This window comes from Hypanus sabinus, chromosome 3 (genome assembly GCF_030144855.1).
Source record: "Hypanus sabinus isolate sHypSab1 chromosome 3, sHypSab1.hap1, whole genome shotgun sequence".
NCBI lineage: Eukaryota > Metazoa > Chordata > Chondrichthyes > Myliobatiformes > Dasyatidae > Hypanus > Hypanus sabinus.
In genome coordinates, this window is record NC_082708.1 from 39,890,726 (window position 1) to 39,915,033 (window position 24,308).

The window sequence follows — 24,308 nt, forward strand, 5'->3', positions numbered from 1 at the left end:
AGTTACTTAGTAGTCTTTCAAAAACTAATGTATTTGAATGTTCAGTAAAGACCCTGTGTGATGTATTTTCCCCAGAACATGAATGATTTTGCCTTGGCTGTTCCTCAAGTGCTCTGGAACTCAAGTAAAAATATTTGAAGTCAGAGACAACATAATATATTATGTAATATATTATTTATAACCAAGGAGGTGTTGAGGATTTTGTCAACTTTTTTTTAGAATATTTAAAACAATTTAATAATAACTAGTTTAAAATTTGAAGACCAGCTTTATCATGTCACAGAAGTACTGCTAACTGGTTCATTAATAAGAGTAGTATTTGCAGTATTTTGGAAGAATGTGAAAATTAATGGAATTTTACTTTGGGCCATTGTACACAACCATGCAACAGCTTCATTAAACACTTTTGTTTTAAATGTTCTAGTTAATTTTAGCCTTTAATCTCAGGCTATATCTAAATTTAGCCATGCTTAGTCTCCAGAACATGGTTGTGCAATTAGCAATAAGATCCTTCTACTCCTCATTGACAAGAGTTTGGTTTCAATACATCCTAATAATAACCTTCTGAGTTCAGATGAAAATCTTGACCTCAAATGTTGACTCTCCATTTTCCTCCACAGATGCTATACGACCAGCTGAGTTCCTTATTTGTTGCTCATTGAATATGCACACATCTGCTAGTCACCAGCTCTGGTTCCATCTGGGGAAGATTAGCTGGTCCCCACAGTATCCTCAGAACCCACAAAACCCAGGGTGGAAGCAAGTCATCCTCGATTCAGAAGGACCATTTAAGAAGGTTGCAAGGTAACATTAAAAAAGCCATCAATAATAGGTGGTGTTCATTATGCATCCTAAATGCAAGACTAGCAGGAAGTAAAGTTTTAACCTAAGTAGATCCATCACATGGAAATTCATATGAATGTGGATTGGGAGGCAGCAAAATATGACAGTCCATACACATACCTCCTACTTAAAAGTGCAAAATGAATGTGAAATTGTCACTAAAAATATTCCAAACAACAAGAGTTAACATGCAACAGGGTATAGATCATTGTCCATACAATCTAAGCAATGCGCTAGTTCCTGCAAACATTATGGCAAGTGTTCAGACAGACACATGAACACAACGTAAAACTGAAAATAAGTAAATACACATGCTCAGAGAGATATAGATGATTTCAGGCTCATAGTAAATACAAACAGATTGCAAACAATGAAAGGAAAATGAAGAAAATAAAGGAAATCTGAAAACCTCACAGAATCCAGATAATTCTTATCAAAAATATCATGCTGGATTTTTACCATACATTCTTAAAGTTACAGCATTACATCAGTTACAAAAGAAAGACAAAATAACTATGAATTGAGCAAGAATAGAAATCTGTGCAACAAAGTTCACAGTAAATTTTATTGTTAAAGCATAAATATGTCACCATATACAACTCTGGGATTCATTTTCTAGTGGGCACACTCAATAAATCTATAGAATAATAACCATAATAGAATCAATGAAAGACTGCCCAACTTGGGCATTCAGCCAGAATGGAGACGACAACAAGCTGAGCAAATACAAAAAGAAGAAATAATAATAAACAAACAAATAAATAAATAAACAGTAACTATCAAGAACATGAAATTAAGAGACCATGAAAGTGAGTCTATTGGTTGTGGGAACATTTCAATGATGGGGCAAGTGAAGATGAGTGAAATTATCCCCTTTGGTTCAAGAGCCTGATGGTTGAGGGGTAGTAACTGTTTCTGAACCTGGTGGTGTGTGTCCTGAGGTCTTGTACCTACTTCCTGATGGCAGCAGCAAGAAGTGATCATGTCCTGGGGGGGGGGGGGGGTCCTCATAATGAATGCTGCATTCCTGCAACAGTGCTTCATGTAGATGTGCTCAGTGGTTGTGAGGGCTTTGCCTGTGATGAACTGGGCCATATTCCACCGCTTCTTGTGGGTTTTCTATTCAAGGGCATTGGTTTCCATACCAGGCTGTGATGCAGCCAGTTAGTACACACGTATAGAAGTTTATGGAAGTTTTAGATGTCATACTGAATTTTCCCAAACTCCTAAGGACATAGATGTGCTGCCATGCTTTCTTTGTAATTGACCTTACCTGCTGGGCCCAGGACAGGTCCTCTGAAATAATAACACCTAGTAATTTAAAGTTGCTAACCCTGTCCACGACCTATCCTCAACTGACCAAAAACATGACATCAAAATAAAAGTAAACTCACTATTTGTCTTGGAATTTGTTACGGCCGATTAATTAATCACTGTCTCTGCAATATCCCCCTCCTTCCTGAATTGTGGTTTCCTCTCCACCACGGTGGTAGATCCATTGACCTCATCTCATTATCTCAGCTTGTTTCCTTGAGTAGAGCAAGAATCAAGTTGCTCGGGTTCTTATTTTCCACTGTAACAGCCTCGTTATTCAATAGATCATTCTTCATAAGTACCACCATCTCCAACAAAATTTCACCACTCCTCCATATTCCCCTTCTGTCCTCTTTCAGCATTTTGAATGGACTGTACACTTCACAACTCCCCTAGCCCATCATTTTGTCTGTAACCCTAGCTCGTTCACTGCCTGTCTGTTGGAACTCCCCCGCATAATTGCAGAAGATAGAACACTTATTACATCACCTCCTCTTTCCCTACCCTACAGAGACCCCAAAGATCTATTCAGGTAAAGCAGTAATTGACTTGTGGTTTTTCCAGACTTGGTGCCCTGCATTTGTTGTTCACAGTGTGATTTCCTTTTTTTCCCCCATCTTTTTATTATCATTATTAATAACAAAATAAAATTGGTACATAGATAATGGGATTACAAACGTACATATTTCAACTAACTATAAAAGATTACAAGATCAATGATTACAGTATAAATGAGTATTCCCACATCGTAAATGATACAATATACAAATAGACAAGGCAAACCTAGGTGTATCATGATTTCCTCTACATCAGAGAATTGTAATGCAATTGGCTGACTGCTTTGCATTACACTTACATTCAGTCCCCTATTTAAGCAGCCTTGAGATTCCAGCTGCCTGCCACTTCAGTTCACTGTCCCATTCCCATTTTCATCTTTCTGCCTGCATGATCACAATGAGGCACAAAACAAGTTTGAGGAACAACACTCATCTTCCTTCTTATCTGCTTCACTTGATCATTTTATCAAATTCAACACTTTAATGCATCTTCACTTCTCTTAATCAGGAGTATTATTTTGTACTGTTGATATATTGATTAATTTGCTAACTTTTCTGATCTGTTAGTTTGGGACATAATCCTTTTCAACCAATGTAGCACCATTTTCTCATTCCCTTTTGACTCATTATTATTTTTTTCTGGGCTTACGACATTTTCATACTGCTCTCACTACTTGTTTTGCAGCATTTAAAAAAATCAGACCTTAATCAGTGCTTTCTTTGCTGCATCAGAAGTGGTGTCTTTTGCATTTTATATTGTCATCAATCTTGCATCCAGCTTCCCGAACATTAAAATTTTCCATTACAGTACTTTCAGTTTGTGACAGGCCTTGTTACTAAAATAGAGGTTTCTCAGCATTGACTAATTCAGTCAGTTTGATTGTTGTTTACTGAAAACCTTCATTAGCACATATTTGTTTAACATAAATGATTTAGTGGCTGCATGAGACAGCTGAACAAGCAGTTAAATATGCTGTACAAATGCATTGCAACGTCCAGTTTCCATCATATTCCAAGATCACAAATTTAAAAGTTATAAAGTACACTGAAGGCATGGTCATCTCTTGCTTTTTGAAGATAAATTTATTAATGCTGCATTAATGACTAACCGCACATCTGCAGTTGTCTAATGTCTTCTTCAAAGATTCTTAAGTAGCTTGTTGAGTTCGATTTCTTAAAATTAGAAATAATTGCACCTTTCTAAATGTAGCTTGAGATTTATTAACTATGATCAAAAGCTCATTACTTTCTGTAGGTTCTTTGGCATGCATCTTCATCTCAAATCAAAACTGATGTGCAATTTGGTTGATTCTTATGGTTTAAAAGATTTTATGGAAAGGTACATCTGAGAATCCAGAGCTTGTTTTCCATTGATTATAACATTTAGGAAGGATGGGAGATCGAAGGAGGTCATCTATAAAACCTGTACCTAATTTCTAATGTTTTATGAACAGCTTATAGACTAATTTAATTATAGGCCATTTCACATAAACTATTAGTATGATAATGTATTATAATAATTATTATATGTTACAGATAGATAGAATTAAATGCATCTTGTATTCACATACCACTGATAACCACAGCCTACACCTGCCTTTCCTGCCTGTTCACTGTGATGTGGAGATCAGGACCATACTGCCTGCCTGTTCACTGCGATGTGGAGATCAGGACCATACTGCATCTCCATCCCCGACTCCCCAGTGAGCCTTGGCACCAGTCCAAGTCACCTTGAACTGAGGGGCCAGATACATCTCATATTTGGCTTTATAACTTTGCACTTGCAAGAACCTGTGTATCTACTGTGTCCCATCCTTAGATGGGAAAGGTAAAATAAGTTAATTTTTTTCTTCATTTTAAAAATGCTTTAAAAATTATTGGAAAACATTTTAGCTAATTTATTTTAATTTCCATTTCATTGTTTTAAAAATATTTTTGCTGTTAACTTTTGTAAACTATTCTCACTGGATGTTCTCAATCTACCTGCAGCTCTCGACCCAGTTCTCTATTCTATCCAGATTCTCTCTCTGAAATGTATAGCTGGCTGGAACTTCTCTTTCTTGGTTTTGTTCTTATTTATTGAATCACAGTGAGGTAGCTGTGTCCTTCAACTCCTACAACATTATTTTGAGTACCCTAAGCATCCATGCATCGATCTATCTAGAGACTGTTGTGTGTAAGAACCCCAGGAAAATAGCAGTTTCTGAGATACTCAAACCACCCCACCTGACACCAACAATCATTCAACAGTCAAAGTCATTTAGATTACATTTCTTTCCCATTCTGAGCATCAATTGAACCTCTTGAATATGTCTGCATGCTTTATGCATTGAGTCCCTGCCACATGATTGGCTAATTAGATATTTGTATTAACAAACAGGTGTACAGGTGCACCTAATGAAGTGGCCACTGAGTGTAACTGTTTCCTCATGGAACCTTACAAACGTTTTGTTCAAAACAAATCTGGAGAAGGATTGACAAGCAATGGTTGTATATGAAAAGTGAGTTGGTATGAGAAGGATAGAAAGTGGGTTTATAACAGCAGACCGGAGGAATTACATAATAATTCAATATCAGGATCAGGTGAATGTGTGAATCTTTTCACTATTTTTCTCTGATGAGGTACTTCATTCAGAAGTGCAGAATCATGCTGTTGACTTCCAGGGCTACGTCTAGTCATGCTCCATCCCCGTCTCTGCAGTTTCTCTCAGCCTACAGTGTGAGATCCGGTGAGGAACTACTTTGTCTTGCCAAAAAGGCACTTTCTTTAGACTATTGCTGACTAGCCAAAGCACATTTCATTAATTATTGTATGTGCAATGCTTTTTTTTTCAAATTGGAAATGAAAATGAGTCAGGTATATTGTCTTCATACATTTTGAACTTAACTAGCTGGAAACACATGAAAGAATATGTTAATACAATGAGATGAATGCTCAGAAAAATTTACTTCTACCCCCACAGGGCTTTTATACATGGACCAGAACCCTGAAACAACATCAAAAGTAAGCAAAGATGCAATTGTTACCAGCTATAAACTCCACTTCTTTTCACTGTTTCGTTGTGTCTCCCTGAAAACCATACCGTGGAAAATTTGGCATCTCCTCAACTCAGAGATAAGCTTCAAAGTCCAGTTACCTACTGTACGTTGCCAAGGCTGCTCTTGTATGCACCGGCATTCACCCCAATCTCAGCCTTTGCCGGTAAATCTTCCTTGCATCCTTGTTCATATTCAGCTTAGATACCTCCAGCATTCCCATTCTATGCAACTTCCTGTCCTCCAACAGAGCAAATCTCAAATCCACATCCTCCAGCAGTTGCCACAGACTCACTCTACCCAATCTTTACCATCTCCTCCAGCCATATGTCAACTTTAGCAACCTATAATCTTTTCACTCTGCATCCAATACCCCTTTTTCCCTTTGTATCAATAATCAGTAAGTCTACAAGGGCTGATGGAAGTTTAGATAAAAATTTGCCCTTTACTACTGTTGTGATACAACTACCTAGTTGAGTAGAAATGGTTTCAGTAATCTTGAAAGAGTGCAGAGAATATTTACTAGAATGTTTCTGGACCTTGAGGACCTGAGTTATAGGGAAAATTTAAATAGGATAGATAGGTCTTTGGTCACTGGAACACTGGAGAATGAGGAAAGATCTTACAGAGGTATACAAAATTATGAGGGGTGTACATTGAGTGAATTCTGGCAGGTTTTTCCCCCTCAGATTGGGTGAGACTAGACTAGAGGCAATTGATTTAGGGTGAAAGGTGAAATATTTAAGGGGAATCTAATGGGAGATCTTCACACAAAGCATGGTGCAAGGGTGGAATGAGCTGCAGTGGAAGTGGTAGATGTGAGTTCAATAGTAATATTTAAGAGAAGCTTGGATCAGTACACAGATCAGAGAGGTATGAAGGACGATAGTGCAGGTGTAAGAAGATGGGATTAAGTAGAAGACCAGCCCAGTAGGACAAGTTGAGAAAAAGGGACTGCTTCTGTGTTGGTACTGTAGTACTCTGAGTCTAGGTTTACCCAAAGTGATCCTGTCAGTTTCTCACTTGGCAACTTAGACTTACATAACTTTATTTCCCAGAGTTGTGTTTGAGTTATGGTGACAGACTTGAGCAACATTGGGTCTTTGATCCTATGTAAAAGGCTAGAGGTGGTAACAGAAATAGAGAGAACAAAGCAAGAAGGGATTTGAAACCATAGATGTAAATTTTAAAACTGGCATTGTCACCTACTCTTTATGTTCTGCAACAACTCTCTTTTATAATCATTTTATTTTCCCCACTTCCACAAAGTTGAAAATTACTTCCAGTCATGTCTGGACTAAATGCAGTGATGGTGTTTGATAGTGGCAGACCAAAACTAAAATACTTGTAGAAGATGAACTAGTCATGGAGTCTTCTGAGGTTCAGTATAGCATACAAGTACATTCCTAATTACAGTATAAGATGGATACATCATTTAACAAATGTACTCTTCTCAGTTTTATACTTTACAGTTTGTAACCATCATTAAAAACAAAATAATAATCACAACTGCATAATATTTGATGCCACAATATTACTGTAAAACAACCACTGAGCATATTTTAAAGTACCTGAAAAATGAAACCAACTTATTTTTATTAAAATAGCTCCTTTTTTTTTTAAAAAAAGCGTTATATTATAAGTAGTTAAGAATTGTAGGACACTTATTCAGGAGAGTTATGAGACACTGTCAAATAGAGTTAAAACTATGAAAAATCTACATTTTGAGGAAGTGGATTGAGACAGATTGATAAGGGTTAGGGTGAAGGGAATAGGAAAGAGATTAGTGGCTGGGAAAGGAAACTGGTTAGTCATGCAGGGGATGCAAGGTGAGACAGAACTAAAAGGAAACAGTACTGGCAGTCCCAGATTACATAAGGGTTCTGATTCTCAGAGAACCTTTTGTAAGCCAAGTTCTCCATAATCAGAATCTTTCAATTATATAATTATGTCAAATCACTCTACATTCACTTACTATAATTCTTCATTGCATTGAATAATCACACCAACACCACCCACAATTAAACTAATATATTGTATCAAGTTATTAATGAATACCATGAAACATTTTTCTATTGTAATTGGTAGTGTTATGAATGTGCAGCAACTCTGAGGGGCCAAAGGGTACAAAGTCCTTTTTGAGAATCGCAAGATCGCTATTAATTCGGGTCTGGGACCCAGGAAATGAGAGAGAGAGACGCAGAATCCACAAGGTTTGGAATGTGTCCTGGCCTCAGCGAAACAAGACCACTGATAACGGCTATTGTCTCTTAGAGACGGAATTGTGTATTGAGTACTGTACTATTCATTGAAGCCCCTCAGGGGACGACCAGAGCGGGCTGGTTGAGGGATTGCATCATCCCAACCCGATTGACATCTGTGACCCTGTGAGTAAGGATAAAAGAGGGTCTGGGGAACAACCCCTTTAGGCGCACCAGGAGAAATCCAGTGACAGTGTTTTATAGCAAAAGCCGGTGGGGGCTCGTGTGCGTCCTCCCTTGCCAGGGTGGTGGGCTCATCACGGAAGAACGGCTTAGCTAAAGGAGAGGCCACAAGTGAACGGCCACACCAACAGGACTCCTGATGGATCGAAATCATAAAAGGAAAGCCAGCAAGTTTTTCTCCCAAAGCTCTCTCTCTCTCCAACCACTGCAACCCAGCGGTCCCCAAAGGCTGCAGCCTGCATGGACTGAGTGAACTTTATATTTCCATCGGACAATACATTATCCCCTAGACAACGATAGAGCTTATTTCTTATTGATTATTATTATACCCACACTTTTAGATTTAGTATTGACGACGTATATTATCTGTATATTTGCATTGATATTATTTTTGTGTACTTTTACTAATAAAAACTGTTAAAAATAGTATCATCAGACTTCAATGGACCTCTCCATCTTTGCTGGTAAGTGACCCAGTTACGGGGTTCGTAACAACGTGGGGCCTCGTCTCGAGATTTGATACCAAATTGGAGGCCCAGTAAATCAGGCTTTTAAGTCCAAACTTGAATCTGTTTGCGCGGGTAACCAGATGGGAAACCAGCAAAGATGGACATTGACGAATTTATAGAAAACCCGACTCTGGAGGCGCTAGAGGCTGCCACAAAGTCGGACTTGATAAATATTGCGAAAGGACTAAACCTCGCAGAGGTGAGGTTGTCAATGAAAAAGCGGGAGGTGCGGAGGGCCATAACTCAGTATTATATTGTGAAGAATGTGTTTTCGGCTGAGGTATTGGAAAATATCCCTGAAAAGGTACCAGCTAGTGGGACGGCTCAGTTAGAGTTGGAGAAATTAAGGTTGGAACATGAAATTAAGTTAAAGCAGCTGGAAGCAGCCGAAAAGCAAAGGGAGCATGAGCTCCAGCTAAAGGAGTTAGAGGTGAAGAGGGAGAATGAAATTCAGTTAAAACAGGGGAAGCAGCTGAAAAAGAGAAGGAGAGGGAGTATGAGGAGAAGGAGAAACAGAGGCAACATGACTTGGACATGGAGAAGTTAAGGCAAGACCGAAGAGCTCAAGGGCCAGATTGAGAGGAGAGATTTAATGTTAGTCGGGAGTTTAGGTTAGTACCTCCGTTCGAGGAGACAGATGTTGATAGTTATTTCTTGCATTTTGAAAAGGTGGCAGTGAGTCAGAAGTGGCCCAAAGATCAGTGGGTGGCGTTGTTACAAAGTGTGTTAAAAGGGAAGGCACAATGGGCATATGCAGCGTTGTCCATGGAGGAGGAGGAGTCTGAGAATTATGAGAAAGTAAAGGAGGCCATTCTTCGGACCTATGAATTGGTACCTGAAGCGTATAGACAAAAGTTCAGAAATTTAAAGAACGGGTGGAATCAGACGTATGCAGAGTTTGCCTATGAGAAGGGTGTGCTCTTGGATCATTGATGTGCAGCAGAAATGGTGGAAGAAGATTTTTGGTGTCTCAGGGAGTTAATTCTGATTGGGGAATTTAAAGGTTGTGTTTTGGATGATATCCGGATGTATTTGAATGAGAAGCTGAATAAGTCCATCTCCGAATTTGCATATGAATATGCCCTAACCCACAAGACAAAGTTTGCATATGAATATGCCCTAACCCACAAGACAAAGTTTTCCTCGAATAAAAGTTACCAGAAAGATCGTGGGAACGGTAAAGAAAGCCCGCCGGCTGAGGCAGAGATCCTGCCGGGAGCTAGTAGTAAAACTAAGGAGGAGGAAAGGCAAGACGGCAGGAGAGGTCCTTGCTTGACCTATTTTAATTGTGGACAGGTGGGTCATATTGCATCTAAGTGTCTTGCTCCGAGGAAGGAGATAGGAAAAGGGAGAGCAGCAGTCCCTACAGGATGTATTGTGGTGATCAGTAAATCGACGAGAAAGCCCTAGGTAGACAGAATACGAGAGGGGCCTGAGAAATTTATTGCAGAAGGAACTGTGTCTGTGAAAGAGGGAGACACTCCAGTTCCAGTGCGGATCTGAAGAGACACGGGAGCTGAGCTGTCATTGATTTGCAGTACGGTACTAGATTTTGATCGCAAGACTGGAGAGGTAGCTTTGAGAGGCGTAGGAAAAGGGACAGAAGCAGTGCCTTTGCATAGGATCGTTATAAATTGTGAGCTGGTATCTGGACCAGTTGAAATAGGGGTGCGATCAGAATTCCCGAGAACTGACGTAGACCTCCTTCTGGGTAACGATTTAGCTGGTGGTGAAGTTTGGTCAGCCATGGAGCTGACGAGCCAGCCTGTAAGTGTTGAGGACCCACCCCTAGATTCCAAGATCTATCCCGCATGCGCGACCACTCGCAGCATGTCGAGAAAGGCAGCTGAGAAAGAGGCCAGTATCGATTTGGCTGAGACGTTTTTACCGACCCTGTACCAAGAGGAGTTAGAGGGTGGTAAAACGGAGAATAGGAAAGTGAAAGAGAGTAAGGGAGAGGAGGTAGACCTGCCGTTAGCCAGGAGGAAATTTATAGAGGCATGGAGTAAAGATGAGAAACAGATAAGGCTGTTAGAAGGTCCAGGGTTGGACATGGATGATCTGTCTGGTTTGGTAGAACTGTTTGAAGAAGTTGAAAATTCTAAAGGTGTTCCCGATAATGAAATGAGAGCAGTCCTAGATGAAAAGGATGCCATTACCTTGAAGAAGTCTGCTGGGTTGGCAGATGAGGTTGTTTCATCCCGCGGGGTTGAGTTTACTCCGGAAGGGAGTTGCCCAGCGAGTAACTGGGAGGATCAGGGGAACTTAGAATTTGAAAAGGCTACGGGTATTGAAAACCTGGAAGAGGCAGATATCCCGTTTGAGTCTGTTCAAGATGTGGATGCACGTGGTACTGAACCTGGTAATGGAACTCAGAAAAAGTCTGAGGTATTTGATTCAGTTGAAAAGGAATGCAGTCCTTGTGGGTCAGATGGACTTGGTTCAGTGAAGAAAGGGTTAACCGTGGTACTAGTGGGACGTGAGAATTCCCAGTTGTTTGTGTTCGAAGGTGTGTTAAAAGTTAGTGAGGAGATAAAAGGTGGTGATGTGAATCTTATTATTGAAGGAAAAGGGAAAAGTGTAGTTCCTAAATTGAATGAAGAAAATTTAAAGTCTGGATTGATGTCAGAAGCAGTAACCAGGCTGAAGGGACAATGGCTTGGTAACACGGTGCCTGCGAATCAATTACAGGTTGATTTGGGATGTAAAGGTGCCCCACACGCTATTGTTATTCAAGAGTGTGCTGTGAAGAAGCAGAATTTGAAATGCTGTTTGGACAGAGAGGGATTGCTTGCAGATCTTAAATTGAAAACTAATAGAATGAAGGGTCCTGAAGATAAAATTAACGACTTGCTTAAAATTAAAGAATTGTGTGGAAATTTGGAAAATGGTCTAAGTTTGGAACACATTGTTGATAAAATAACTCCTATGAAAGGAGCATGCGAAAGCCTATTCCACACTGGTGCACAAGCTAACCACGTGGGAGTTAACTGGAAAAGGGGCGAGGGTTGACGGGATGCCACTTTAAATAACAGGATCCAGTTTTAAGGGATTTCAACAAAGCATGTGAATAATAACGACAACCCCATGTAAGATTGACTGTTAAGTTTGAAAGTAACATAAAGATTAGTATTTGCATGAACTTTTGTAATATACACGTAAGCTAAGATCACAACTCTTTAGTTTTTGTTTGCTGAAGAAAAGGAATAAAAATAGGTGGTTATTAAATTGGAGTCTGATGCTACAAGAATTTATTAAGGTACAAGATGTTAAGATATTAAAGGAAGTGACAATGTAATCGCTAACTGTTTAGATGCTGAATTGAATGTATAACTGTATTACTCTGTAGTGAAAAAAAAACTTCTTTTGTATTGTGTTAGCTTCTGAAAATCCTGTAAGACTTTGTCTTAATTAATTTTTACCTGTGGTAACAATCTTAGAAGAAAGGGGGTGTTATGAATGTGCAGCAACTCTGAGGGGCCGAAGGGTACAAAGTCGCCCCCTCCTTTTTGAGAATCGCAAGATCGCTATTAATTCGGGTCTGGGACACAGGAAATGAGAGGGAGACACGCAGAATCCACAAGGTTTGGAATGTGTCCTGGCCTTAGCAAAACAAAACCACTGATAACGGCTATTGTCTCTTAGAGACGGAATTGTGTATTGAGTACTGTACTATTCATTGAAGCCCCTCAGGGGACGACCAGAGCGGGCTGGTTGAGGGATTGCATCATCCCAACCTGACTAACATCTGAGACCCCGTGAGTAAGGATAAAAGAGGGTCTGGGGAACAACCCCTTTAGACACACCAGGAGAAACGCTGGAAATCCAGTGACAGCGTTTTATAGCGAACGCCGGTGAGGGCTTGTGTGCGTCCTCCCTTGCCAGGGTGGTGGGCTCATCACGGAAGAACGGCTTAGCTAAAGGAGAGGCCACAAGTGAACGGCCACACCAACAGGACTCCTGATGGATCGAAATCATAAAAGGAAAGCCTGCAAGTTTTTCTCCCAAAGCTCTCTCTCTCTCCAACCACTGCAACCCAGCGGTCCTCAAAGGCTGCAGCCTGCATGGACTGAGTGAACTTTATATTTCCATCGGACAATACATTATCCCCTAGACAACGATAGAGCTATTTCTTATTGATTATTATTATACCCGCACTTTTAGATTTAGTATTGACGACGTATATTATCTGTATATTTGCATTGATATTATATTTGTGTATTTTTACTAATAAATACTGTTAAAATAGTATCATCAGACTTCAATGGACCTCTCTATCTTTGCTGGTAAGTGACCCAGTTACGGGGTTCATAACAGTAGCTTGAAAAATGCTTTTAAAAAGTATCAGAGACTTTGTGGAAAGTTCGTTTCTGTACGTCAGGTCATTTGTTACCCCCAGGGAATCCCCGTATAATGAATACTGAAAAAAATCCATGAAGATATTCAAAATAATCCTTTTCCAGCAATGCTTCTTATCATGGCCTCAGCTCGCCCCATTGTCAATAAGCTTTTCCACAAAGGACAAGATCTAAAGATGATTCAGCTTTCAATAATCACCAACTCTTGACTCATGTTGTGCACGATCTTAAGAAAGTAAAGATTCCTGTCCAGCTAAGATGCTCAGAAAAATGCTAAACTTGGTCAAGTAGCCTCAGTATTGAGTGGAGGGTGTGGTTTATGGTGAAGCTTCTGTTGTAGATGTGCAAACAACAAGAAGCTCAGACACGTGATAGGAGGAGAATACCTGCCGAGTTGTGGCTGCAGTGGACAGTAGGAAAGTGAATAGAAACATGGAAAATAGTGAGTGAGGGCTTAGGCTTGGATGATGTGATCAGAGTACTAGTCTTATCTTAAAAACTTCAGTGTAGCTACAGAATTTTATCTTTCATCGCAGCTGTATCCTGGTAGCTAAGACCCTGTCATCAACACTCTCTTCGGTTGTGATATTGCTGGGCCACTACATAACACCCAATCTAGAACTGCATTTTCCCTAGAGGCTCGACCACAAGCTGCTCTAAAAATCTAACTCTTAGGCATCCTACAAATTCCCTATCTTGGGATCCAGCATCAGCTGGATTTTCCCAATCTACCTGCATATTGAAATCCCCCATGACTATCTCAACATTGTCATTTTTACATGATTTTTCTATCTCCCATTGTAATTTTTAGCCCTCATCCTAGTTACTGTTCAAAGGCTTGTAAATAGCACACAGCAGGGTCTTTTTACCCTTGTAGTTTCTTAACTCCACCAACAAGGACTCTATGTCTTCTTATCCTACGTCACTTCTTCCTAAGGATCTGATTTAATTTTTTACCAACAGAGCCACACCACCGCCCCCCCCCCGCCCCGCCTACCTGACTGGCCTTTCAATACAATATATATCCTTCGATGTTAATCTCCCAACTATGTTCTTTTTTCAGCCACAACTCAGTGATACCCTCAACAACATGCCTGCCAATCTCTAACTGCACTACAAGATCATCTACCTTATTCTGTTTACTCTGTACATTCAAATATAACATGCACTGTCCTGTATTCATCATTCTTCAATTTTGGCCCCCGTTACATTTTAACTCATCCCACTGACTGCAATCTTGCCCCATCATCTGCCTAAACTTCTTCAGTTTCACTATACACTGCACTTGTTTGTATACCGACTGCCCCAACCTCAGCCCTGTCACTCCATCAGCTCTGGCAAACCTGCCTGCAAGAATATTAGTCCCTCTTGGGTTCAGGTGTACAGGTCCTTTTTGTACAGGTCACACCTTCCCCAGAAAAGATCCCAATGATCCTGAAATTTGAAACCTCCTCTCCCTGCACCCCACAGCAATTGTTCAGCCATGCATTCATCTGCTAAATCATCCTAATCTTACCCTCACTTGTGTGTGGCACAGACAGAAATCCAGAGGTCCTGCTCTTTAGATTTCTACCTAGCTCCCCATATTCTCTCTTCAGGACTTCCTCCCTTTACCTACCTGTCGTCGGTACCAATATGTACCATGACTTCCGACTGTTCACGCTTCACCATAAGAATGATGTAGACCTGATCCGAGACATTCCTCACTCTGGCATCAGGGAGGCAACATACTATCCGGGCGTCTCTTTCATGTCCACAGAATCCGCTGTTTGCTCTTCTACGGAATTCCCTATCACTACTGTAATCACTACAGAACCCCTTGCCTTCTGAGCCACAAGGACAGACTCAATTACAGAGATCAAGTCACTGCAGCTTCCCGTTTCCGACCCCCCACGCCCCAACAGTATTCAGGGTGGTGAACATTATTGAGGGGAACAGCCACAGAGGCACCCTGCATAACTATATCTGTGCAAAGTGCACCAAGCTGCAGCTCCTTAGAGACCTTCAACACATACAAGAAAATGAGAAGGCTATTCCCTTTCCCTCTCCCGAAAGTCACCAAGGTACCTATTTCCTGCAACTTGGGGTAACTACCTTCCTGTAGCTCCTCTCTATCACCTTCTCATTTTCTTATATGTGTTGAAGGTCATCCAGCTGAGCTCTACTTCCTTAACACGTTCTGTAAGGAGCTGCAGCTTGGTACACTTTGTGCAGGTATAGTTATCAGGGTGACTGGAGGTCTCCCAAAATCCCCACATCTCCCACAAAAACATACCACTAACTCTGGATCCATTCTCAGTGCACTGGCTACAGTATGTACTAACTTACTAGAACCTCCGTCTGTGCTTGCCCAAGCCTGACCACTCTAACACTGTCCACTCCAACAATGGCTGCTCTGCTATACCTCACTTCTTTTTATTGGCTGCTGCCAAATGCCTAACAGATCATAATGATTGCAAAAAGTCCTGAAAGCAACTGAGCTCCTTATATACCTCACACTGCATCACCGACAAATGAACTCTTGTATTGATTACAGCCCACTGAAAAAAAATCAACTGTCATCAGCAGCCAAAATGCCCTTCCCTCTTGAGGTGCTGGCTGAATTTAAGTTCACAGGCAGAAATCAATTTCACTACAACAGCTCATACTCTTTCAGTTCAAACAAGAGAAAATCTGCTGGAAATCCAAGCAACATACACAAAATGCTGGAGGAACTCAGCAAGCCAGGCAGCATCTCTGGAAAAGTGTAAAAAGTCAGTATTTCGGGCCAAAACCCTTCAGCAAATCCTAATGAAGGGTCTTGGCCCAAAATGTTGACTGTTTACTCTTTTCCATAGATGCTGCCTGGCTTGCTGAGCTCCTTGAGCATTTGTTGTGTGATATTTGTTAAGTGATTGACTTTTTTAACCTTCTCCCTAAGTAGCTATAGAAGGCTTCACAAAATATATATAAATCTTTGGTTATTTTCTTCCCTTACTATCTTTTCCCATGAATTCTAGAACATTTTGGGAAGGCAGGGAAGAAGTTGTTTGGGGCCCTGACAGAGATAGTTGCATCACTGTTAGAAGACCGGAGGGTAGCTAATGTTGGGCCTTTATTTAAGGAGAGTTGCACGGATAAACCAGGAAGCTGCAGGCCAGTGAGGTTAATACCAAAAAAGCAAGGACCGATTAAGGATAGTCAGCATTGGGGAATAGTGGGCAGTATTATGTGGGAAATAGTGTCCCAGGAAATTGATTGAATTTTTTTTGAAGAGAATAGGCAAAATCAGAGCATCACACACTGTGTTTATGCAAGGTGCTTAACAAGGTCCTGAATGGTAGACTTACCTAGAAGGCTAGAGCATATGGGATCTAGGCTGAGCTAACCAACTGGATACAAAATTGACTTGTTAGCAGGAGTCAGAGGGTGGTAGTGGAGGGTTGTTTTACAGATTGGAAATCATGGGTTGATGCTGGGTCCATCATTGCTTGTCATCTATATCAATGATTTAGAATGAAAATATATTGACACTGTGAGTTTATGTGGATGACACCAAAATTGGTTATTCAGGGGACAGTGAAGAATGTTATTTGAGATTATAACAGGATCTAGGAAAGTGGGTCAAACAATGCCAGATGGAATTTAACTCAGACAAATGCAAAATAAAATAAAAACAGGGCAGGACTTATACACTAAGTGGCAGGGTCATTGTACAATACGGAGACTCAGGGGTACAAGTACATTGTTCCTTGACAGTGGTGATGGGAGAGTGAAGAAGGCATTTGGCACATTTCCCTTTATTGGATGGGGTATTGAGTAATGATTGGGGTGTTATCTTACAACTGTACAGGATACTGGTGAGAGCAGGCTTGGAGTACTGACTGCATTTCTGGTTGTCTAGCTGTGATTAGGCTGCAGTAAAGATTTACAAGGATATTACTGAAATTGAAGGGCTTGAGTAATAATGTGAATATGTAGGTTAGGGTTTATTCCAGGAAGTGTATAAGACTGACCTTACAGGGGTATATAAAATCATAAGGGGCATAGATAAGGTGAATATCCAGTGATTTCTCCAGGGTCATGGAGGCTAAAACCAGAGGACATAGTTTTGTGAGAGAAAAAGGGACTTTAGAGTAATATTTTTCACATAGTGGGTGGTGGGTAATTGCCGGAGTAAGTGGTAGAGGTAAGTCCAATTACAACATTTGGAAGACATTTGAATAGGTACATAGAGAGGAAGAGTTTCAAAATTCAAAGTAAATTTATTATCAAAGTACATACATGTCACCATATACAACCCTGAGATTCATTTTCCTGTGGGCACACTCAGTAAATCCAAGAAACGCAATCGAATCAATGAAAGACCACAACCAGTAGTTCAGCCAAATAACCAATGTGCAAAAGACAACCAACTGTGCAAGTACAAAAAAAAGATAAATAAATAAGCAATAAATATCCAGACTATAGGATGAAGTGTCGTTGAAAGTGAGCCCATGGGTTTGGTGATGGGGTGAGTGAAGTGGAGTGAAGTTATCCCCACTGGTTCAAGACCCTGATGGTTGAGGGGTAATAACTATTCCTGAACCTGGTGGTGTGGGTCCTGAGGCTCCTTTAACTTCCTCCTGATGGCAGCAACGAGAAGAGAGCATGGCCTGAGTGGTGGAGATCCTTGATGACGGATGCAGCTTTCCTGTGACAGCATTCCGTGTAGATGTCTCAATTTTGGGGAGGGCTTCACCAGTGATGGACTGGACCATACTTGTCATGTTTAGAGTAATCAGAGGGGTTTGAGCTGAACCCAGGCAACGCCATGACAGTAACACACACAATACGCTGGAGGAACTCAGCAGGTCAGGCAGCATCTATGGTAAGAAATAGAGTTGATGTTTTGTGCCGGGACCCTTCATCAGGATTCTCGGCTAATGATGAGCATCGACGAAGGGTCTTGGCCAGAAATGTTGACTGCTTATCCATTTCCATAGATGCTATCTGACCTGCTGAGTTCCTCCAGCATTTTGTGTGTGTTACTCTGGATTTCCAGCATCTGCAGAATCTCTTGTGTCTTCTAGTAGGTCTAGCTCAGGTAGGCAGCTTAGTTGGCATGGACAAGTTGGGTAGAAAGACCTGTTTCAGTGCTGTACAACTCTATGACTCTGTTCTATAATAAGTTCCATGGTGTTTAGAACCAAGACAAGTTTATAATGGTTACATGTGCCATCATGCAGCATTTGTATAGAAATCAAATTAAACGACATTCAAGATTATGTAAACTGATTATGTGAAGACATTTTTATCTTTGCATATTATTGTCAGAGATATTGCCAAGGACTGCAATTTTCACCATCTGAAAGGAGAGAACATGATTACTGTAGCCTAATCTGCAATTTGTTAACTCTGATCCATATCAATTGATTGACTTTCTCCCTCCTCCCTGATATGGTGTTATATTTAGTGGCCATGCCACTGTACACTGAAACAAAAATGTTAAAGCTCAGTGAGCAAATGTTATGGAATTAAGTGATTCATCATGTTTTTGAGTTACCTTGTATAGGTCCCAAAATAAACTTGATCATAGATGGTAGCACGCTTGAATGCACCGGCTTCTATGGGGTCAACCAAAGGTGTTACTGTCTTTTTAAAATGCACTTTAAGACATTAAGAACTTAAAGTAGAGCAGGTCTACCCCATCAGCGAGTTGCTTGTTGGCGAAGAAACTGAAAAAGTGGGACTTGGTGTAGACTATTACACCGTCTGTGACAGAGAGAGATCGGTGAGTGAAGGAGACATGCGGTCTAACGGTGAGCGATCGTCTTAGTGACGTATCTTGTGATCACAAGACCCTGTTGGACATTGGTGGTGTGCAATGCTGCAAGCTGAATTTATTGGTTTATTGACTAAAGGTGGGGTTGGATGTTGGGAGCTGTGTGGCCTCGGTTGTAGTGATGACTAGGCTTAAGCCACCATGTTGCCTGTTTGCAGCTGCCCAGGGGGAGGCATCGGAGTTGGGCACTCCACCGGAGTGCTGGAAGTGGTGTGTCATGGTGTCTATACTGGAATCGATGCTGTCCCCCAGTGTTCACTCCGCAGAAGATAAACTGTATTGTGTTCTACTCCAGACTGCTGCAACAGTCATGGAGTCAGGGACTTGGACAGTACAGTATTTTTTGTGTGACTGTATTTTACTGCCATCTTATATATGTTATTTGTGTGTTGTTGCACGTATGACTGTTGGTAATGTGCTTTTCACCTTGGCCCTTGAGTATCGCTGTTTCGTTTGGCTGTATTCATAGGTAATCATGTACAGTTGACTGAATTTGATACAATAACTGATTCTTAATCTTTGTTAGTAAAGCTTTGACTGCTATTTTCCACCAAACCACATAGATAAATAATTACTAATTTATCTAAGTGTTTTTGATCCCTTGCTGCAAGGAAATTTTAGGTACATAACTTTCAGATGTGCCAAAATAGTACTTTAATTCATGTACATCATGAAATTGGCTGTTTTGAAGCAGCCATACAGTGCAATACATAAACAAATTATGTTAAGTTGCAAAAAGAAATTTTCAAAAGAAAATAGTGCAAAAAGAGAGTGAAGTAATGAGGTAGCGTTCGTAAATCCATGAACCATTCAAAAATGTAACAGTGGTGGGGAAGAAGCTGTTCCTAAAATGTTGAATGTGCAGCTTCCTTCAGTTTTTGGAGTTTTCTCCTTGTTGCCAATTGGCAGTCTGGACCATATATTTTTGTGCAAGGGAGGGGGCTGGGGATTTGGGTTCTGATGTTCTTGTTGGTGTCTCTGTGTTGAAGATCTGTTAGTTTTTGTGAGCGAGAGAGGAGGTTGGGGGTTTGATGTTATTGTTGCTGATTTTTGTGAGGGGGGATTGGGGGTTTCATGTTATTATTGCTGCTTTTTATGAGGGTAAGTTATGAGGGAGAGTTATGAGGGTTTGATGTTTTTATTGCTGCCTTTTTTGTGAGTGAGGTTGCTGGGGGCTCAGGGTTCAATGTCCCAGCCACCATTTTCCAGGTGGGCGATCTGTTAGTTTTTGTGTGGGGGAGGGGATGGAGGGGATTTGGGGTTTGTGAGTTTTGTTTCTTTTTCCATTTTGTGTGTGGGGGGTGTGATGTCTTTTCTCTTTTCTGTATTTCATGGCTAAAGTGGAGAAGATGGATATCAGAGGTGCATTGTCCACGCATACTTTGACAATTAAATGAACCTTTGAACCTTTTTTCCCCCGGCATCTGCACCTCCTCTCTGATGGTAGTAATAAGATGAAGGAATTGGAACAGGACAGTATCTACTTATGACACAATGTTAATTATCCTTAAGAATCACAGCTACCACTTACTTGTACACCAAATTATGTGGACCTCAGATCGGACTCTACGGCCATCTGAGGACCCACAAATAGACAACTGCTTAGAAGAACATCATACTCGACTTGAGCGATCACACTGCTACTACTCTTAGAAACTATAATGGGAGAGAATGCATTTGACTGACGACACTCAGTTATTACAGAACCTAGATGTTGTTTTATCATCATATCAACAAGTTCTAAGAATATATGAAAACAAGAACAGGAATCGAAAGCTGGAGAAATTATTAGTCCTTACAGTCACTGGAACCAAAACTGTTCCCAAGCATTTAAAACTGTTTCTGTAAGTTCACTTTTGTAGGATTTCTCCAAATAAAATAACCAGTCAGAAGACAGGCAGTAACACTAATTCAATGTTCAGCTTACCTACTTCATCCCTGATATGAGCAAGCTCAATGGAGAGTTCTTTCTCTTTGATAAGGGCTCTTTCACTCTGCAAATAGGAATAATAAAATGTAAAAACAGTAAGACAATGCCACAAGAGATCAATTTAATCCAGTCTGCTCAGTGAAAACATGGTACCTTCTATAACAGGCAAGCATCCACAGGCTAGCAGGAATGAGTGTTTATCCTTTGCATTCTATTCTTAGTTAGACATGGAACTAATTATAAACATGATTTCTTGATGATTTTATTTAATGCATTAGCTACAAAGGTTTTGGTGACTTAATTTTCAAAATAAGGGAAAGGCATAAGGCGTCATTGTTTATAGTGTTTGAAGGCATCTTTTCTGAAAAATATACATGCAAAATTTCGCAGTACTGTGAAACATCTAAATGACTGCAAGAGGTTAATAAATTCACAAAAATGCTGTGTGTTACCATGTAAAGCCAGGAACGTGAGCATGAGAAACTAACTTCAAGAGGTATTAAAAAGCTACCTCACTTACTTCCGCCTCTCATTCCATTCAAAAACATCTGTGGCGGTATAACATTTCTAACACATGGACTAAAAACTGTGAATGAACAAAAAAGAATTGGGGTCACCCCTCATTGTAACGTCATCTCTTTAAGACAGAAAATGGCTATTTTAAGTTATTACCATGGTCAGAGTTGTGAATTCGCCTGTATCTTTGTGATATCTCCTCTATCTTTAACATTTACAAAACAATCGTGTTAAATTACAAGGTCAATAGAAAATAAATACATTTTCTTACCATTAAGCACTTCGAAAATCATAACAGCAGTTCCTAAAAAATTCTAACTAAAGAAACACAGGACTTTAATCGCCACCCTGTGACAGTTGCACAGAAAGCATGAATAGAAGTTGAATTACCCTCTTGTCCAGACAGCCAAAGCAGTAATATAATTTGCAACAGCAATGGCCCATCCTAGCAGGCTTAGTGATACACAAGCCTGCTTCATTCAAACGATCTTCTCACAGGTCCTTTGCTGCAATGATTTTTTAGTAAATGCTGCACACTGGCAACAGCTACCCCTACCTGTATGTGACACTAAGAACTACCTTATTCTTCTTAATATTTCCAGAAACACAGAAAGTGTGAGGAGGATACAGGCAGATTATCAACATCCTGCTGAAGGGGAAGTTACTGTGCCGGTATAAGCTGTGTCAGAATGAGGCTGATCAATACTCACACTATGGGTATGATGCTGATTCCATCATTCTTAAAGCTGACTACATTATGGTACTGTAATGTGTTAATGTAACATACAAAAAAATGAAGAAAATCCACCGGTGTAAAAATGATTAATTACATGATGGAATGATTCATTGCCATCATAACAGAGGCATAAATCCACACTCCTGCTTGCAGATTGAGGCTGCTATCTGGCTGCTGAAAAGAGATCTTATTTTAAAGTCACATTTTGTTGTGCAGCCACTAGCTTTATTGTGGTAATGGGTGGGATTGCAATAATTCAAACACAGATAGGCTCTAGATATCTCTATTTAGATTGTAAATAAGAAATAAAGCCGGGCTGCAGAGTAAGTAAATCAATTCAGTTCTGTTCTCTCACTTAGTGTCCTTTTTAGGGTTATAAAAAAGAAAGTAGTGGAAATATAAAGCAGAGTACATCAGTATCAGAGAAATGAAAATACAGGTTAATGTCCTAGAGAATCCTTGTCTTATAATTAACCTCTTACTAACATGTGAGGCTGTCTTTTCCTTTTACAGTTGTTGATCTATTTCTTCAGGTCCAACACATTCATGCTTTATTTTTGTTCATCTCCAGCTAAGTCGAACTGAAAGAAACATTCATCATGATAACAAGAATTAACTTCAAAGCTACAGCACAATGGAAGAGGAAATCAGGAATAGGCAGAATGGAGAAGCATTCAAGGCATCCGCTGTCACCAGATGTGAAGAGCTGAACATGTGACTCTCTACTCCTAGGGGATGGGCAGTGAGACATGGTGAGGCCTCAGTTAATATACACCTGAGGGCCTGATCTCGTAATGCCCTGATAGCATTTGACAGGAGGCAAATTTAGGAGTACACCTGCTACATTTTTAAAGATTAATTTTGAGAATTTGGGCCCATATCTAATTAGCTGGCATTAAAAGCTATTAAGAATGCTGTGAACAATTAAACACTGGAGCACAACAAAATAGGAGCAGGAGTAGGCCATCGACTTTACCTAGGCCACATGGCCTCACAAAACAGTCCTTTCGTTCTGTAGGTTGATCTGCCTCAGCACTTAACTCCAGCACCAGTTCCCTATAATCCTCTGTTTCCTAATCTTTTGAAAGTATAATTCCATATTAAATTCTTCAGTAATCTGTTCTCCACAACTCTCTCCAAGATAAGAATTCCATAGAAATCACCCCCCCATAAAAAGTGTGAGAGTGTGTGTGTGTGTGTGTGTGTGTGTGTGTGTGTGTGTGTGTGTGTGTGTGTGTGTGTGTGTGTGCGTGTGCGCGTGTGCACCCTGGGTGCACCAACCTCTTTGTGATTGCTCATCGTACTGCGTGTCTTGTGCATCTGAAACCTGGTGCAGCCCATCCCTCTCCAGGTTATTTTTAACAAGGTCGAGTTGCTAACTCGACACTCAACTCAGGTACAGATGGAGAGATAAAAAGAGTGTCTATACATTTAGTTTCTAGTGGCTGTCTCATTATCCTGTAACAACATCCCCTGGTTTTGGACTCTCCCAATATTGGAAACATCTCAATATCTGCCTTATCAGGCTCCCTTAGGATCATAAATGATTCAATTTCTTTTCTAAACTCATAAAAGTATAGATTTAACTTCTTTAACAGTTCATGATCGGACAACTTTCTCAACCCAGGAATTAGCCCAGTGATTCTTGTCTGGATTGCCCCCAATCCCAGTTTATCCTACCACAACTGTACTCAGTATTCCAAGTGTGGCCTCGCACAAAATTGATTGAAACTACATTAAAATGCTAAAACATAGATGAAAATATTAAAATATCAGGAAATTAGTAAAATAATTAGATAACTATTACTCTGTTGAATGTAACCTGCAGATAAGGAATCCCCAGTGAATTTATAGCAATAACACAGAGTGACAGATTGCTAAGTTTGCAATCTGATTGCCAGTTGTTCTCTTTGCAATCACAGTCACAGCTAGCATAATTTGGCTTAATGTGTGGTGCTAAGCAAGGTTTACATTTGTATATTAGCCTCCTGTTGTTGAGTATAAGTAGCTGATTTGTCTATAGTAAAGGCTTTCCAAAAGCAACTGAGAAAAAATTGACAATCTTTATTTAAGAAAGGAATGGTACCCGAGTTGTACCCTGGTCACAGTTGTGCCATGGGATTTTTCACAACCACCTGAGCAGTCAGTACCATTTTTATAGTTCTGTCTAATATTTAGGAGCTCTGACAATGCACAATTTCCTCAGTAGTACTTGAGAATTCAGCCCGGGTTTTGTAGTCAAGTCCTAGTGAAGAGCTTTAA

At 40.3% G+C, this 24,308-nt stretch overlaps 1 protein-coding gene and 1 long non-coding RNA gene across 2 annotated transcripts in view; one reads left to right on the plus strand and one right to left on the minus strand.

The window, feature by feature from the left end:
* Positions 1-24,308, minus strand: part of LOC132391221 (microtubule-associated tumor suppressor candidate 2-like) — a 305,375-nt gene that overhangs the window by 25,846 nt on the left and 255,221 nt on the right. Inside the window, exon 7 of the mRNA XM_059964130.1 lies at positions 20,792-20,858. Within this exon, the coding sequence (XP_059820113.1) occupies positions 20,792-20,858 (67 nt within the window). The remainder of the gene's footprint in view (positions 1-20,791; positions 20,859-24,308) is intronic.
* Positions 450-22,674, plus strand: LOC132391225 (uncharacterized). Its single transcript, XR_009511126.1, has 3 exons — positions 450-804; positions 21,913-22,027; positions 22,618-22,674. It is a non-coding gene; the product is annotated as an uncharacterized LOC132391225 (long non-coding RNA).